The sequence below is a fragment of the Schistocerca piceifrons genome, chromosome 6, assembly GCF_021461385.2.
Source record: "Schistocerca piceifrons isolate TAMUIC-IGC-003096 chromosome 6, iqSchPice1.1, whole genome shotgun sequence".
NCBI lineage: Eukaryota > Metazoa > Arthropoda > Insecta > Orthoptera > Acrididae > Schistocerca > Schistocerca piceifrons.
The window spans coordinates 576,536,515-576,552,432 of NC_060143.1; the positions used below are offsets into that span (position 1 = coordinate 576,536,515).

Sequence of the window (15,918 nt, forward strand, 5' to 3'; positions counted from 1 at the left end):
GCACAGTGATAGGTAATCAAAGCTCTGGCGAAGGATTTGGTTGAGTTGTTCCAATCCATGATGGTACCTAATGACAAAGGGGACACTCCCTTATGGATGGTTTTTGGGGGTGGTGGGAGGTTTGGGGTTGTGAGGAGAAGTGGCACAGGAGATCTGGTTGCAAACTATGTCTGGGGGATAGCGCCCGTCTGTGAAGGCCTTGGTGAGACCCTCCGCATACGGAGCAAGGGAGTTTTGTCACTGTAGATATGCCGTACCCCGGTGTGCAGCACTGTGTAGTATGCAATGTGGCTTCCTGCACTGAAAGGTGCTTATCCATGTCTGAAACTATCTTCACCAATACGTAGTTATCAATTTTTTTATCTTTAAGATTCAACTTGAAGAGCAGCTTTATGTTTTTTTGTACTTCATGTGAGTAATAAGTCAGTGTGTCCTCCATGTGAAATCCTAAATTTCGCACCACCAACTGTACACTCAGCATTCTCTCCCGGTCTTTTAATAAAGGGGAATTATTGCAACATTTTAATCTTTAGTTTGTACTTGAGTGTTTCCAATTATTAACACAGACAATATTTAGATAAAGGTTATCAAAATCACTGCTGCAAGTACCGAAAACATTAAGCTACCATACATCAGAAAAAAAAAACACCACAGGTAGAAAATATGCAATTGTTAAGAAGTATTATAAAGTAGTATTATCAAGTTTCTGAATGAATCAGTATACAATAACGAATCTCGAATACAGTTTAGTTTTTTCATACAAATGAAGTCTAATGTCTATGTTCCAAAACTTCAGGTGAACAAACCATTGTGCAGGTGATTAATTTAAAAAGGAAAAAAGGTCACACTGTGAAATATGAAAATCCAGGACATTTTGTCATCTCCAAAGAGGATTTGAGGACTTTGAGACATTTTGTTAAAAATCAGGACTGTCCTAAAAAAAATCAGAATGAATGGAATCCCTACTTACGTATTACCCACCACTCACTTATTGGCAGGTCAGTGACTGCACCCTCAATATTTGTTTAATCTAATTAACTGCCTCGTAGTGACCTGCATAATGATCCACACCTGTGGTCCAGGCGCATAGTTGTATGGTGTGCCATGGAATTTGCAAGACGCTACCACTGGCAGAGATCTCCAGTCTTGGATGTGCACCCAGCGTCTCCATAGTGCACTCTACTGCTAGCTGACAGCTTATAGAGTCGAGCCCAGCTAGTCTTAACCTCAGTCATATGTTTACATCCAACCTCTGTCTCTCAGGCCAGTAGATCAGCCAGTATATGACAAATATTCTTGGTGTAATAAAGTGTTGTGTTTGTTATTATCTGTGTGTTCTTGCAGTGAGATGAGACTGGCAATGAGTAGGGTCATTTTTTGTTTTTCATTCTGCAGTTGCTTTTCTCATTGTGTTGTGACATGAAAGCTCTGCTTCAAATGTTGTTGCGCCTGCATGTGGACACCAGTGTGGCAGTTTTCCTGTTTAATGCCCGACCATATTCATATTTCAGCTCTCCTTTGTTGTCATCAGTAAACAGGCACCTCGGGGGATAAGGTAAACTGCAAATCCCCTTGCTTGGTCAATTCACAGCTGACGTTACCTATACATCAGTAACTCGGCCTACCTTTACTGTTGCTCAGGATGCTAGTGCAGCAAACATTTTCTGGCTTGATGCCTCTCATGCCTTTGGCTTTTCAGTCATGGACTCCATACAACTGATATCTGCCAATGTCCCTCATCAGTCACTGAATTCTCTGTGCTCCGAATTTCAGGATATTTTTTACAGAAGACCTAGTATGTGCCACAGACTTTAAAGCCCACATAACCTCGATGTAGTCGGCTCATCCTAAACTTCTTTTTGTTCTTGGTAGATTCCACAGCAATCTGTTCCAAATCCAAGACAGAGCTGGACTGGCATCTCTAGGGGCTGTGGTTTCAGTTTGCTCTAGTGAATGGGCCACACCCCCTGCAATCATAAAATCCCTCTGGTAAACGTTGACTTTGCTGTGATTTTAAAGTCACCAGGAATTCACAGTCTTTGGTTGGCACATACCCACTGCCACATCCGGAAGAGCTGTCCACACACTTACCAGGTGTCAGTTCTTCTCCACCGTACCATCAGTTACCCTTCGATGACGAGTGCCAGGATATCACGGTTCTTACTACACCTTATGGTGTGTGTCAGAACCAAAGTTTAATGTTTGGCACGGCAAGTGCCCTTGCAATTTTTCAACACTATAAGGAGCACGTCACGTCCACTATTCCGCACTGTTTCACCTACCTGGACGATGTTACTGCATGTAATACAAGTGACCCCCTGCACAATCTCAGAGTCATTCTTGAAATAATTCGAGCTGTGGGTCTGCATTGTGATCTACAGAAGTCTAAACTTTTCAAACCCTCTCGAGTACCTGGACCACGGCTAGGTGCTCAAACACTAGTGAGTCTTTTCACTGTATGAACTGCAGGCTTTCTTGGGTAAAATTGCCTATTATAACCAATTCAGTCCCGGGGCATCCATCATTGCGCACACTCTCTACCTCCTTCTCCACAAGCGCGCTTCCTCTCTCCGCTCTTCAGTGTGCAATCAGGCCTTTTCCACGCTGAAGGACTATCTCAGGTCAGTGCCATAAATAGCTACTTTTGATCCTAACAAATCACTGGTTTTGGCTACAGATGTCTTGCACTATGGCGTGAGGGCAGTTCTTGCCCATTGGAATACAGACGGCTCAGAGGAGCCATTGGAATTTGCATCCAAAACTGTCAGTCCAGAACAAGTCCACACTCAGGTTGAGGCGGCAGCTCTGGCGGTTACCGAATTTCATGTGCTCTTGTATTGCATCAAATTCTAACTCGTTACTGACCACAAGCCATTAGTTTCATTATTCACTCCATCCGCACAGGTCCCCGATAAGGCAGCCAAACTCACAGGTTACTGTGATGGGCATTCTTCCTTTCCAAATATCACAATGACATCCATTTTCGTCCCACCTCATGCCATGCCAATACTGGCACTTTATCCAGGCTTCTCACTGGTCCAGACTCCAAGTTTCGTAGAGAGGAGCTCTTATGCTTTCATTTGGATGTGGCCTTCTGCCAAGCAGTAGACTGCTTTCCTATCACTGATACCCGGGTCACCAGGTCACAGCATCCGACCCCATCCTCAAGTAGGTCATCCACCTTGTCCAGCTGGATTGGTCATGCTGTCCTTCAGGCCGCACTTCCAATCCACTTTATAACTACTTTGTCATGCATAATCGTCTCTCACTCTTAGACAGCATCCTCCTCCTCCACCTCCCCACGGAAAACGCAGATCCCAGGGTGGTCATTCCTGCGAGTTTGCAGTGGGAGGTCTTACAGCTGTTGCGTGAGGGTCACTGGGGTGCTTCCCACAACAAAGCCTTGACTTACAGATATGTGTACTGGCCCTGCATTGACTGTGAGATGGAGCATTTGGTTGCTGCAAGTCCCCAGTGCCCTAGTCAACAGGCGGGTCCAAATGCTTTGTTTTCCCCCAAGGCCTCAAGCAACCTAGACCTAAGAATGCATCCATGTGGATTTTGTAGGTCTGTTTCTGAATGTGTCTTGGCTGCTGTCATTGACAAATTTTCCATACAGAGTCTGCTGCTCCTAAACCACTACAGAACTTGACATTCAAACCCTTTCAAAAAAATTTTCTGTGGAAGGTTTCTTGACTACTCCCGTTTCTGACAATGGATGTCAGTTCTTGTGCCAGGCAATTTGTGATTTCTGTGTGCAGTCAAGCATTCGGCATGTTCGCTCTCCTCACTTTCACTCCAAATCTAATGGTGAGGCCAAGTGCATGGTTCACACCTTTAAGGCCCAGAAGAAAAAATATCTGCAGGGATTCCCCACCAAGGAGGCATTACTGTTTTTCCTATAGCCTACTGGATGACTTGCATTGGTTCCAGTAACCCTGCCAAGCTTCTCCATGGATGGCCACTGTGGATGTTGTTATACCTCCTCTGTCATGTTCTCACCTGTAGTTGTATTCCACCGTACCACACTTCCTACCAGGGAAGGTTTTGATCAGCACCTCCATGGTTACCAGCGACAACTGTGTGTCAGAACAGATGCCACATCTATGCTCTCCGGACTGGTGACTGGGAGGTCTGGCACCATCCAAAATCAGCTCCAAGTCCAGATGGGCACCCATGTGTCCAGCTAGGCTGCACCTCCACCTTCAACCGGTGGATAGGTTGCTGGGTGTCTCCTATCCACCAGTATTCCAGCCTCAATTTTTGCCTGCATCAGTGCCGCTGATGAGACTATGACATTACAACCTCTGGCAGCTGCCCCAGTGCCCCTCCAGCTGGTGGATACAACCATTACTGGTTCAATGTCATTTGTGTGGCCTCAGCTTTCAGTGGAGTCACTTCCACTTTTCCTCCACTGTTTATGTCGCCACAGATTCTGAATTGGAATGCCTGTCACTGGTCCCGTCATTTCGCGCTCCCACAGTGGGGCTTCAGAGCACTCTTCACACTGGCCACTTTCATCCTTATTCCTCTCTGCTGACAGAGTACTTCTCCCCTCTCACCTCCGAGGTCTCCGTGGACATGAACACCGTCTCCACATTGAGGTCATCCACTCCTTGCCCACCTCTCCACATTGAGGCTATCCACTCCTTGCCCAGTGTATCAGTGAACCTCCATTCCCAAGGGGAGAGGGGTGTAGCTACATGTGTAAGGTTCCATACCTGAGATCCAGGTGTGTAGCTTTATGCCATGTCACAGAAATCACAAGAAACTAGCAGCACCAGACATCTCTGTTCTCGTATGTGCTCACAGCCTCTAAATATTTTACTCTACAGGCCAGACGACAGCTTATGGAATTGAGCTCGGGCAGTCTCGCCCTCAGTCATATATTTACATTCTGGCAATGTGCCTTGGACAAGTAGAGCAGCCACTCCGTGGCTGTACCAGTATTCTTGAAGAAAAAAAGCATCGGGTTTGTTGTTATCTGTGTGTCTTGTAGTCAGAACATGCCTGGACGGCTAAGTTGTATGAGCACTGCCAGCTAATGGCAAGACTCTTGATTCTGAGCTCGAGTCCCAGTCGAGCACACAGTTTTAACCAACCAGGAAATTTCATAAAAGCACTCACTTTACTGCAGAGTGAAAGACACACTTTGAAAAAAATGCTTTTTTTATGGGATTGATTAATTATCCAAACAGTCAACTGTGAAGGTACTACCCACATGAACGAGTGTTGCTGTTTATCTCAACTAACAGTCCAACAAAATCTGTTGTTCCTCTACAGACCCCTTATCATTCTGCATTCTGTCGCATTGCAGCAAAGCCATGTGGAGACTCTCCACACCACAGCAGCTGCATCAGTGTGCCAGCTCTACATTTCACTGTGTCAGCAGCTCACCTCCCTGCACTCAAGCCACTACTATGCCTGCCACCCAGTGCCAGAATATTACGAGAAGAATGAAACACACTATACTATCCAGACTTTTTATGTTCACAGTGGAGTCAAGTTGAATGATTAAATAAAGAACTGTGTTTATGTCCACCACTGGTGTGACTGCAGCTCCCCACACTTTGCACTTGTCTCCCAAATCCTGCTGCATTTGGGTGCCCATTGCGGGGCCATCCTGCTTTCACTTTTTGCATTTGCTGTCAGAATTGAGATGGCTGGGAGACTATATCTATCTACATCTACATGATTACTATGCAGTTTACAATTAAGTGCCTGGCAGAGGGTTCATCAAACCAAATTCAAGCTATTTCTCTACTGTTCCACACTCTAACAGCATGCTGGACAATGAACAAACAAATCTTTCTGTGCAAGCTCTGATTTCTCTTATTTTATTTAGAGGATCATTTCTCCCTATTTAAGTGGGCACCAACAAAATATTTTCACGCCATTTAGAGAAAGTTGGTGATTGAAATTTCATGAGAATATCCTGTTGTGGTGAAAAATGGCTTTGTTTTAACGACTTGCCACCCAATTTCACATATAATATCCATGACACTTTTCCCCCATTTCATAACAACACAAAACGAGCTGCCCCTCTTTGGACTTTTTGATGTTCTCTGTCAGTCCTAACCCGTGTGGATCTGACACTGCACAGCAAAACTCCAGAAGAGGGCAGGCAGGCATAGTGTAAGAAGTCTCTTTAGTAAACTTGTTGCATTTTCTAAGTTTTCTGCCAATTACTCACAGTTTCTGGTTCACTTTCTACACAACATTATTTAGATGATCGTCCGACTTGAAGTTATTCATAATTGTAATCACTAAGTATTTAGTTGAATTGACAGCCTTTAGATTTGTGAGATTTATCGCAAATTCAAACTTCGCAGATTTGTCTTATTACTAATGCTTTCATTGCTTAGAGTCAACTGCCACTTTTTGCACCTTACAGATGTCTTGTGTAAACCACTTTGCAATTGCTTTGGTCATCTGATGAATTTACAAGACAGTCAATGACAGCTCATTGGCAAACAATCTTAGTGGGCTGTTCAGGTTGTCTCCTAAATTGTTTATGTAGATCAGGAATAACAACAGAGCGCCTGTACCTCTTCCTTGGGGAATGCTAGATTTTACATCTGTTTTACTCTATAACTTTATCAGTTACTATCAATTGTGAGCTTTCTGACAGGAAATGATGAATCCATTCGCACAACTAAGACACCACTCCATAGGCACACAATTTGATTAGCAGTCGCTTGTGATGAATGGTGTCAAAAGGTTTCTGGAAATCAAAAAAATATGGAATCAATTTGACATCCCCTGCCGATAGTGCTCATTACTTCATGAGGATAAAAAGCTACCTGTGTTTCATAAGAAAGATATTTTGTGAATCCATGTTCGCAGTTTGTCAATAAACTGTTTTCTTTGAGGTAATTCAAAATGTTTGAGCACAATATATGTTCCAAAATCCTACAGCAAATCGACATTAGTGATATGCGTCTGTAATAAGTGAGTCATATTTTCTTATTTTGGTTGTGGTGAGACGTGTACAATTTTCCAATCTTTCTTTTGATGAGCGAGCAGTTGCATGTAATTGTTAAGTACGGAGCTATTGTATCAGCATGCACTGAAAGGAATCTGACTGGTATACAATCTGGATCGGAGGCCTTGCTTTTATTAAGTCATTTAAGCTGCTTCACTAGAACAAGTATGTCTACTTTTAAGTTATTCATACTTGCAGTTGTTTTTGATGCGAATTCTGGAATATTCGCTTCATCTTCTTTGCGGAAGGAATTTCAGAAAACTGTATTTAGTATCTCTGCTTTAGTGTCCATGGTCGTGTGTGCAAGAGTTGTATTTGCGTGAGTGTATATGTTTATGTTGTCTATTTCCGACAAAGGCCTTGTTGGTCGAATGCTCACTTGCTGACAGTCTTTTTGTTGTGCGTACCTGTGACTTAGCGTCTCTGTTATATGGTGAGTAGCAACTATTCTTTCCATAATATTGATACAAAGCAGCCATATGGGGAGGCACTGCACAGGTGCGACAAGAGTTACTGGCCCTGACACCATTAATTAAACCACTCTGTTTTCAGGAACACACTGGACATAACAGCAGTAAATCCACCAACAATGTCTGTAGAAACTTATTATAAAGGGATAACACAATGAGAAAGTTGTACAAAAGACTTTTTTGTATATTATGAGCAGCACGGTAGCCCAGGAAGTAGTCTATTAGGATACAGATGGAAAAAGCATATTATGGGCAAAAGAGAGAAAAGACTTTTTTGTATATTATGAGCAGCACGGTAGCCCAGGAAGTAGTCTATTAGGATACAGATGGAAAAAGCATATTATGGGCAAAAGAGAGTAGCTGGAAAGTGACTGGCAGAGGAAGTAGATTCATGGCATCTGAGAGGTCCGTGACGAGAGGCCACTGGACTACGCACATTGCCTGCAGCCTGTCAGCCACCACTACGAGTTGTACTGAGTAACTGCTGTGAACTCTGCTGCTGTTGGGCCGATACCTATGGATCTCTGCCATACCGCCCCAATGCTGGCAGCCAGCATGCTGCCACCACCTCCACAGGATCACTTACCACCACTGGAGTCCAACCGGCAGTTCAGAGTCTAGAACTGGGCAGCACTGCATGCTGGCCAACATCACTTGCAGCCCATGCCATGCCACGGATGAGCCACTTGCAGCCCATGCCATGCCACGGCTGAGCCACGTGCAGACACTGTACCACTGCTGGTTAGCAGTGTGCCAGATCTACATTATACTGCGTAAGCAGCTCACTTCTCTGCACTCAGACCATCACTATGCATGCCGCTCAGTACCAGAATATTATGTGAAGAAGAAAATGCACTACAATGCCTGTAATAGCTGGATGGAAAAGTTAGAGACTTTCTTGGCAGCTGTGCATGCAGCAGCAAAAAATATAGGGAGGCTATTGGTATAATCAAACACTCTAATACGGAGGATAGTTATGGTCTTGCTGCCAGTAATTCCAGCCCAGTGAGCCATTTGTGTTCACCAGCCAGCACCACCACTCAACCTGGGTTTAGTAATGAAAACAGTGACCATGAGGGAAATGCCGTGCAACCTTAATGCTTCCTGTGGGAAAACATTACCCTGAATTGCTATAGCCTATCACACAGCTGTCCCCCTCCTTAACAATCTCTCTTCAAACTGTCCAGTGACATCCCAGATATGTGATACTGATGGCTACCAGATAACCAAAATAGATAGTATATAGGGGAAGATATTCACTAGTATCCAGTAGTTAACTGCTCTGAAGAGGATTACAGAAAGCCAGCTGAAACCTTGGCATTTTAGTTGCATTTGCATTTTACAATGACACGGCCTAATACCCATTTTATTCAAAGTGACATTTCGCCACGGAAACCTACAAACATACCGTATTTACTCGAATCCAAGCCGCACTCGAATCTAAGCCGCATCTGAAAAATGAGACTCGAAATCAAGGAAAAAAAAATTCCCGAATCTAAGCCGCACCTGAAATTTGAGAGTCGAAATTCAAGGCGAGAGAAAAGTTTTAGGCCGCACCTCCAAATCGAAACAAAGTTGGTCCATTGTAATATGAGACAAAATTTAGGTCGAATGAATGACGATACAGCTACAGTAGTTTGGTTCGAGTCGTAAGCTTAGCAGTTAAGCTTTACCAGGTAGCCATTGCTATGCGTCAGGCGCTCCATCTGTATTCATACGGGTACCCTTCCTTTATCACGTGCTTCGTCTGGTTTGAATTAATTGCTTATTTTTCTTTGACCTGATAAGTGCCGTTCTTTTTCTTATAGGTGTTTACGTCACTCTAAGCTGAAAAATGCATTACTGTACTGTGTCATGCATTGTCTTTCTCATTCTGATAATAAGTGTTTACTACCTGTCGCCGCTCGTGGCATGGCTTGCTTTTGTGCGCGTTATCGCCACTTACAATTTAAAAAAAAGAGAGGAATCCTCTCATTAGCGAAACAATGGCAAGACACTGCTATTTTTTGTTACTTACACAGCTGCTTTCTTTGATAATGATCAACAAGAACCAAATAATAGCCTGCGTATGATAGAAGATGTTCTGAACAAGAGTTTAGCGAAAATTTTTCTCCGTTTGAAAATCTTTGCAGACGCCTCTTTAGTACATTATATTCTGCACAGAAATTAGAGTCATCTTAGATTTAAAAATCTAGTCAATTGCCGTGCTTCATTTCTGACTGTATCACTATTAGGCATAGAAGAATACGAATATAAGCATGGCATGATATGTACATTCTTCCGCGTATGCTGTTGTCTCACTCTAGTTTTGTAATTTATTAGGCAGACAGGATTTAAATGAGATAGCAGCAAACACAAAAGAATACATGGCAAAATGTTTATTTTCATATTATTCTTATGTTGAGAGAATACTGCATGTGATTCACAATTCGTAAAAGTTCCTATTAGCAACCACCGCTTCTCACAGGTAGGAAAAAATTCAGAACGTAGAGTTGGCCATATTGACAAACATCCCAAACAGTCTTGGCAGTCAGATTTTCATAGTACATTGAAACGCTGCAACATTCGAAGATGAACAATACGGAATTTGTATTTACTTCCTTGGATAATGTATGAAAATGCAGTGGTCGAAACTCAGGGCGGAGAAAAAAGCTCGTCTTCCACCTTTTTTTAATTTATTTACCGATGCAGAGGTTTTGGTGCCAGTATTTATCTTTGTTTCTGCAAATCATGCCTGTGTAGCGCTACATATATTCGACAGCAGAAGTTAGTTGTGGCGGCACCTACCAACATCTTTCAGAACTTCCGCTTACTTTGCACTCGATTCTAAGCCGCAGGCGGTTTTTTGGATTACAAAAACCGGAAAAAAGTGCGGCTTGGATTTGAGTAAATTCGGTATAAATTAAAAGACATTTACGTTCATGGTGGAGTCACGCTGAATTATTAAATAAATGACTGTGTTTACATCCACCACTGCTATGGCTGCAGCCTCCCCATAATTCACATGTCTCCCAAACCACCTACAGAGCCTACATCACCCCAAAAGGTCTCTGGCATATCCTGAAAACCAAGAACTGTTCACGTTTCACGGTGATTTCTCTGCAGCTACCACCTTCCTGTCACAGAGCAAATGACAGTTCAGCTGAAACTGCTTTTTATTGGCAACAACATAAACCATTAAGGAGAAAATTTATTGGGAGAGTGTGAAAACTCCAAGATCCTTAGAGGGCCTCTGCATGATGTGTTATCTACTTCACACAAGCTATTCTTACACTTCATATTTGGAGAACAGAATGCTTTATTTACTTTATGGGCACTAATGAAGAAGACAATTCCTAAAGAAGGAAGTGCAAATATGCAAAAATATGCCAACAGCCCTGCCTTTTAGTCTACAAATGAGAGTGTTCTAAGAGTGAATCATTCTGAAGTGACAAAAATGTGGTGCTACTGTAATACCAGTTACATTCAAGAACAGGCCAACACGCTGCAATGCGTTTGAAAATAGAAATATCTTGTATATACTTACACGAGTTGCCATTTTAAATACATATATTGTACAAACTGACATACAAGTGTATAACTCACCTCAGATGCAACTGGTTTGACTTCGTAGTCTTCTTCAGGTTGCTCCTCCTTCACACACACAAATTCAAAGGGCTGTAACAGAAGAGAAGTGGCAGTTTAGAGGTGGAAAGAGCAGCTGTTAATTGAACAAGCAGTACAAAAACCAGACAAGAATTGTAAATCATTAAAGATTCACTTTAGATACAAAATCGGGAAACTGAAAAGGCTTTATAAAAGAGAAAAAGTGTCCTATTTTATGATGTGATTTGCAGAAAGTGGAACCGCTATTAAAAATTCTGCAAATTGTACAGGAAAGGAAAATAATGACTTCTTCGACATAATGAGTATGAAGCACACTTCCACAACAGAAATTCATTAACCTTGGTGGATATTGTGGGAATCTCCAAGAGTCCATTCCCCAATTATGGTATTACGTGCACAGGTTGCACCACCAGAAAATGGCAGCAGAACACAACAGACCCGCACAGGACTGACACTCGGTGCAAGAACTGGCAGCTTAATCACACTAAAAATATGATGTATCGAATGTACATAGTTGGAGACATTTAGTAGGGTTTCATTACCATTTATAATGGAATGACTGTATCGTATTACTAGCCAAGAAGACAAGTCTGGAGTTGTTCAGTTGCCTGGTGCATGTCATTCTATTTGATCCCACTTCAACAACTTCCACATGTGTGATGGAGATGAGAATATATAAAAGATAATTTATAAATGTCAGTTGCTGCAAAAGAAAAAAAAAGTTCTGCCAACTGACAGAAGTTTATATCCAAACGTTTGACAAGAAGCTTGTATCAATAGTAAATAACCAAATAACAAGAAATAGAGACTAGTTCTTGCAGGAAATAAAATACATGTGAAATACTGGAACTATTTATTATACTGACAAATTAGTGTAGAGCAAGATCATTCCAGCAAATTCACATGGCAGAAATAAAAAATAACTTCAGTCACCAAAAAATTGGTACAGGTCTTTACAGAGGAACTGTGCACCAATGCAATGGCTGGAAGTGTTGAAATGAAACACCATTCCACTTCTGGAAAGATGATTACAATATGCCACATTCGGAATAAACAGGAGTTTGCCCACAATGCTGGTTTGCTTTTCCCCCAGGCAGAAGATGGTACCACATTGAGAGACAAATGCAAAGCTCTATTAAGGGTGGTTCAAGAAAATTAAGAAAAATTACCTGTGACTGGGACTGATAACACTTTGTATCAGATAATGAAACGGAGGAAGAGTTCTATTGTTGAATGGCTTTACAATGAATTTACAAAAGCAGTTCCCATATCAAACACCAGGAACTCATCAGTAGAGCGAACTGTGTTCAGTAGATAAAGGACTCAAAATTCTGTGCTTGCTAATCGCATACTGCGAATTCCACATCATATAACCTTATATGTAAATTGAAGGTAGAGAGGCGAGGAAAGGAATGGAAAGGGGAGGGGAGGGGAGGGATCACTGCTGTCAGCTGCATTGGGACATTATGCAGAATCAACAGCAACATGTAAAAATGTGTACCAGACTGGGATTTGAACCCATGATCTCCTGCTTACTAGGCAGGTGTGCTAACCACTGCGACATCCGGGACACAGTGTTATCGCAGCTGCGCCGACTATCTTGGCACTCCTCACGGCTGATCTATACTACCACACTACCATCGGACATGTCCGAAAGAACAGACACCACACATTCATATAAATCAGATAACGTGTTTGGGATGTGTCAAAAACATGGTCACAATAGAATACAAGACTTAACGCAACTGTCACACTATACCTTTGCTGCTCCATTTTGCAAAAAGCAACTGAGGGATTTTCTAAAATCACCATTCTTACCTACAAATTTTATTCCATCTAGTTACTGCATTTCGTAAGTTGACTTTTTATTTACTGGTGCTAATGGGCATATTCTTTAAGAACTGTTTTATATGGAGAGTTCATAAGCTGTCTCCAATTTTCATCTTTCTCAAAAGCGAGATCTCTCTCCATGGACATGTGACAGCCAGTGAACATCGATATGCTGCACCAAGGGTGGATAGCACATTTTTCACTCTCTACTGTAGGATTGTCAATCATTATGACGGCAGCAGGATGGTGCTTTAGCAGCTGCAACCTTACACGGATTGATGCCAGTAACCAATTTGTTTACAAAGTTGCATGTCACAAATATGAAAATTGTTAAAAGGAATGGTTTGTAATACTACCAACTAAAGTTAAAGGAATATAGCATCTTTAATTTCACCAAAATAGATACGAGAATAGGCCCAATCAAAGTGTATTCATATAATATTCCTGCGAGAAAATGACTCAGTAGAAATCATCAAAAACAAGCCAGTAATTAGGGAATTTAAGTCCTTAAGACTATCAACAGGAAATTATTCACGAAAAAATGGTCTGGCTTTCCAGTTCTTCAAAGCTGGTATTCCCTAAAAAATGCCCAAAAAGCATGCTTTTATAAATACTACAGGAAGTGTCACCTTATTTGCTACTAAAGAAGCATTGGAACTCAAGATGAATTCAAAGTGAGAAGTAAATTGTTATGAAATGAATAATTCGTCAGCTCACCACCACCACCACCACCACCACCACCACCACCACGCTCAAGATTACATTCACTTCACAGGCAGTCTGAACAGTTATCAACTGTAAAACAGTTGCCTACGAAATGGCATTAACTGGAAAGGCCTGCTCCGGGCAGTCAGTCTTTTTTTTTTAATACATACTGCAACTGTACAATCACTGAAAGCTATCACTACTGACACACATATGATGTGCAGACCTGACTCTGCCTGACAAATTGTGGTAGCTGCTGTTCTACTTGTCAACAAAGTACTTGCAAACAATCGCCACAGCTGCTAAATTGGAATTTATTATCAACACTAAACACAACTTTGTGCAACTCATCCTCCCACCTGTATCTCTCATCTATACCACTGGAGGTTGGTTGCAAAGTGGAGAGGTGCCAAGATGAAGTGCTATGCACACCACCCTGAATCTCAATCTCCTAGTCCATCTTTACGATAAGATTCACTTTGCTCTTAGCTGACATTTTGGATGCTATTGTGTGATCAGTGAGACGTTCCTTCAGGTACAAATCTGAACCTATTGCCATCCAGAACCAGCAAGAGCACACATACCACTCTTCAACTGTCTAATACATATATGCACACACTGATACACAATTGACATCAACATGGGCAATTTGGCAGCTTTCCACTGGCTGATAATACAAGCTGATGGAAACTCAGTCAAGCTCACAAACTGTACTAATCAATGTCAGCTTGGCACAACTTGGCAGCTCTTACTTAATGTTATGGGTATCATACTCTGTGGATCTTGTGGAGAGGTGTTTCTGGGATGTGGAAAGAGAAGGATGTATATTTTATTAAGTATAATACAATGAAAAACCTTAAATTTACCAATGCTCATAAAGATAGGGTACTAATATAAATAATTTAACATTAATTTTAAGGCTTCTGTGAAGGTATTCACTACTAGAGCAGAAAGAGTTATTCAACAAAGTTCTCCAATTCAGCCAAACTCCAAGTCACTCTCAACACATTCAACATGCACTGGCACACGTGAGTACCCAGTACTTGACTTCTTTCTCCACAAATGTGAAGCTTTTGAAGTCTTTGTAGAGTTTACTTAAGGTCCTCGTGATGTATTCGAGATACATTTCTTAAGAAAAGAGAAATAATGGTAACAACAAAGAACACTGGTAAATGTGTGTATTGTGAAAATTGTCAAAATACCATATGTTTTGGTGGCATGTCTTTCAAATAACATTAGATATAAATCTTACAAAGTACTTCTGTATCTATAGAATATTATCTCTTTAAACTAAATTTTCAAAACACAGTTCTAAAAGCCATTTGTTAGTAAAGATAGGTGGAATTTTTAAATATCCTACAGGTCTAACCTTGCTTACTGAAAATTTATTTGAACTAAGAAGTCTAATATTATCCCTCTTAAGGACTGTAAGTTAATCATCATCATTCTTTGGCATGTAACACACACATATAAGGAATGTTATCCACGGAGTCAAACTCGCATCATCTGGCTGTCTGCATTCAACATTTTCTACACGCACCCATGCACACACACACACACACACACACACACACACACACACACACACACACACACACACACACACACTTAAAAAGCATACAAGAATTGTCATAAAATAAAATTCTTCATACATGACTTCTATGTCTTACTTTAAAATTGACAACACTTGATACTCTGTTTTGCTTCATCATGCTACCACTCATTCACTGTATTAACACTGATTGCATCTGCATAATGCCACACCAGCTGCCTTCCCATACACTGACTTGCTCCATAAACATCAAGTATACAGCACCAACTGGCTGCACTGAACCACCAACTATTCCATTGTAACCCAGAGATGTCAAAGCAGATATGGAAAAACAACAGTCCCAATAATTATATACACATGGAGCCATGAGTGTGCCAATGGTTGCAGCAAAAAGAATAAGTAAGTTAAACATCATCAACAAGTGGTAGTAAACAGAACATATGCTGTAAGTACAATGAGGTGACAAGAGTCATGGGATACCTCCCACTATCATGAAGGACCTCATTTTGCCAGACGTAGTGCAGCATTTTGGTGTGCCATGGACTCAACAAGTCAGTGAAAATCCCCTGCAGAAATACTGAGCCATGCTGCCTCTACAGACATCCATAATTAAGAAAGTATTGCTGGTGAAGGATTTTGTGGACAAACTGGCCTCTCAATTATGTCCCATAAATGTTTGATAGGATTCATGTCAAGCGATCTTAGTGGGAAAATTATTCACTCAAATTGTCCAGAATGTATTTCAAACTAAGCATGAATGACAGTAGCTC

At 41.6% G+C, this 15,918-nt stretch overlaps 1 protein-coding gene across 1 annotated transcript in view; it reads right to left on the reverse strand.

The window, feature by feature from the left end:
* Window positions 1–15,918, reverse strand: part of LOC124802504 (zinc finger protein 135-like) — a 136,307-nt gene that overhangs the window by 60,555 nt on the left and 59,834 nt on the right. Inside the window, exon 4 of the mRNA XM_047263328.1 lies at window positions 11,041–11,112. Within this exon, the coding sequence (XP_047119284.1) occupies window positions 11,041–11,112 (72 nt within the window). The remainder of the gene's footprint in view (window positions 1–11,040; window positions 11,113–15,918) is intronic.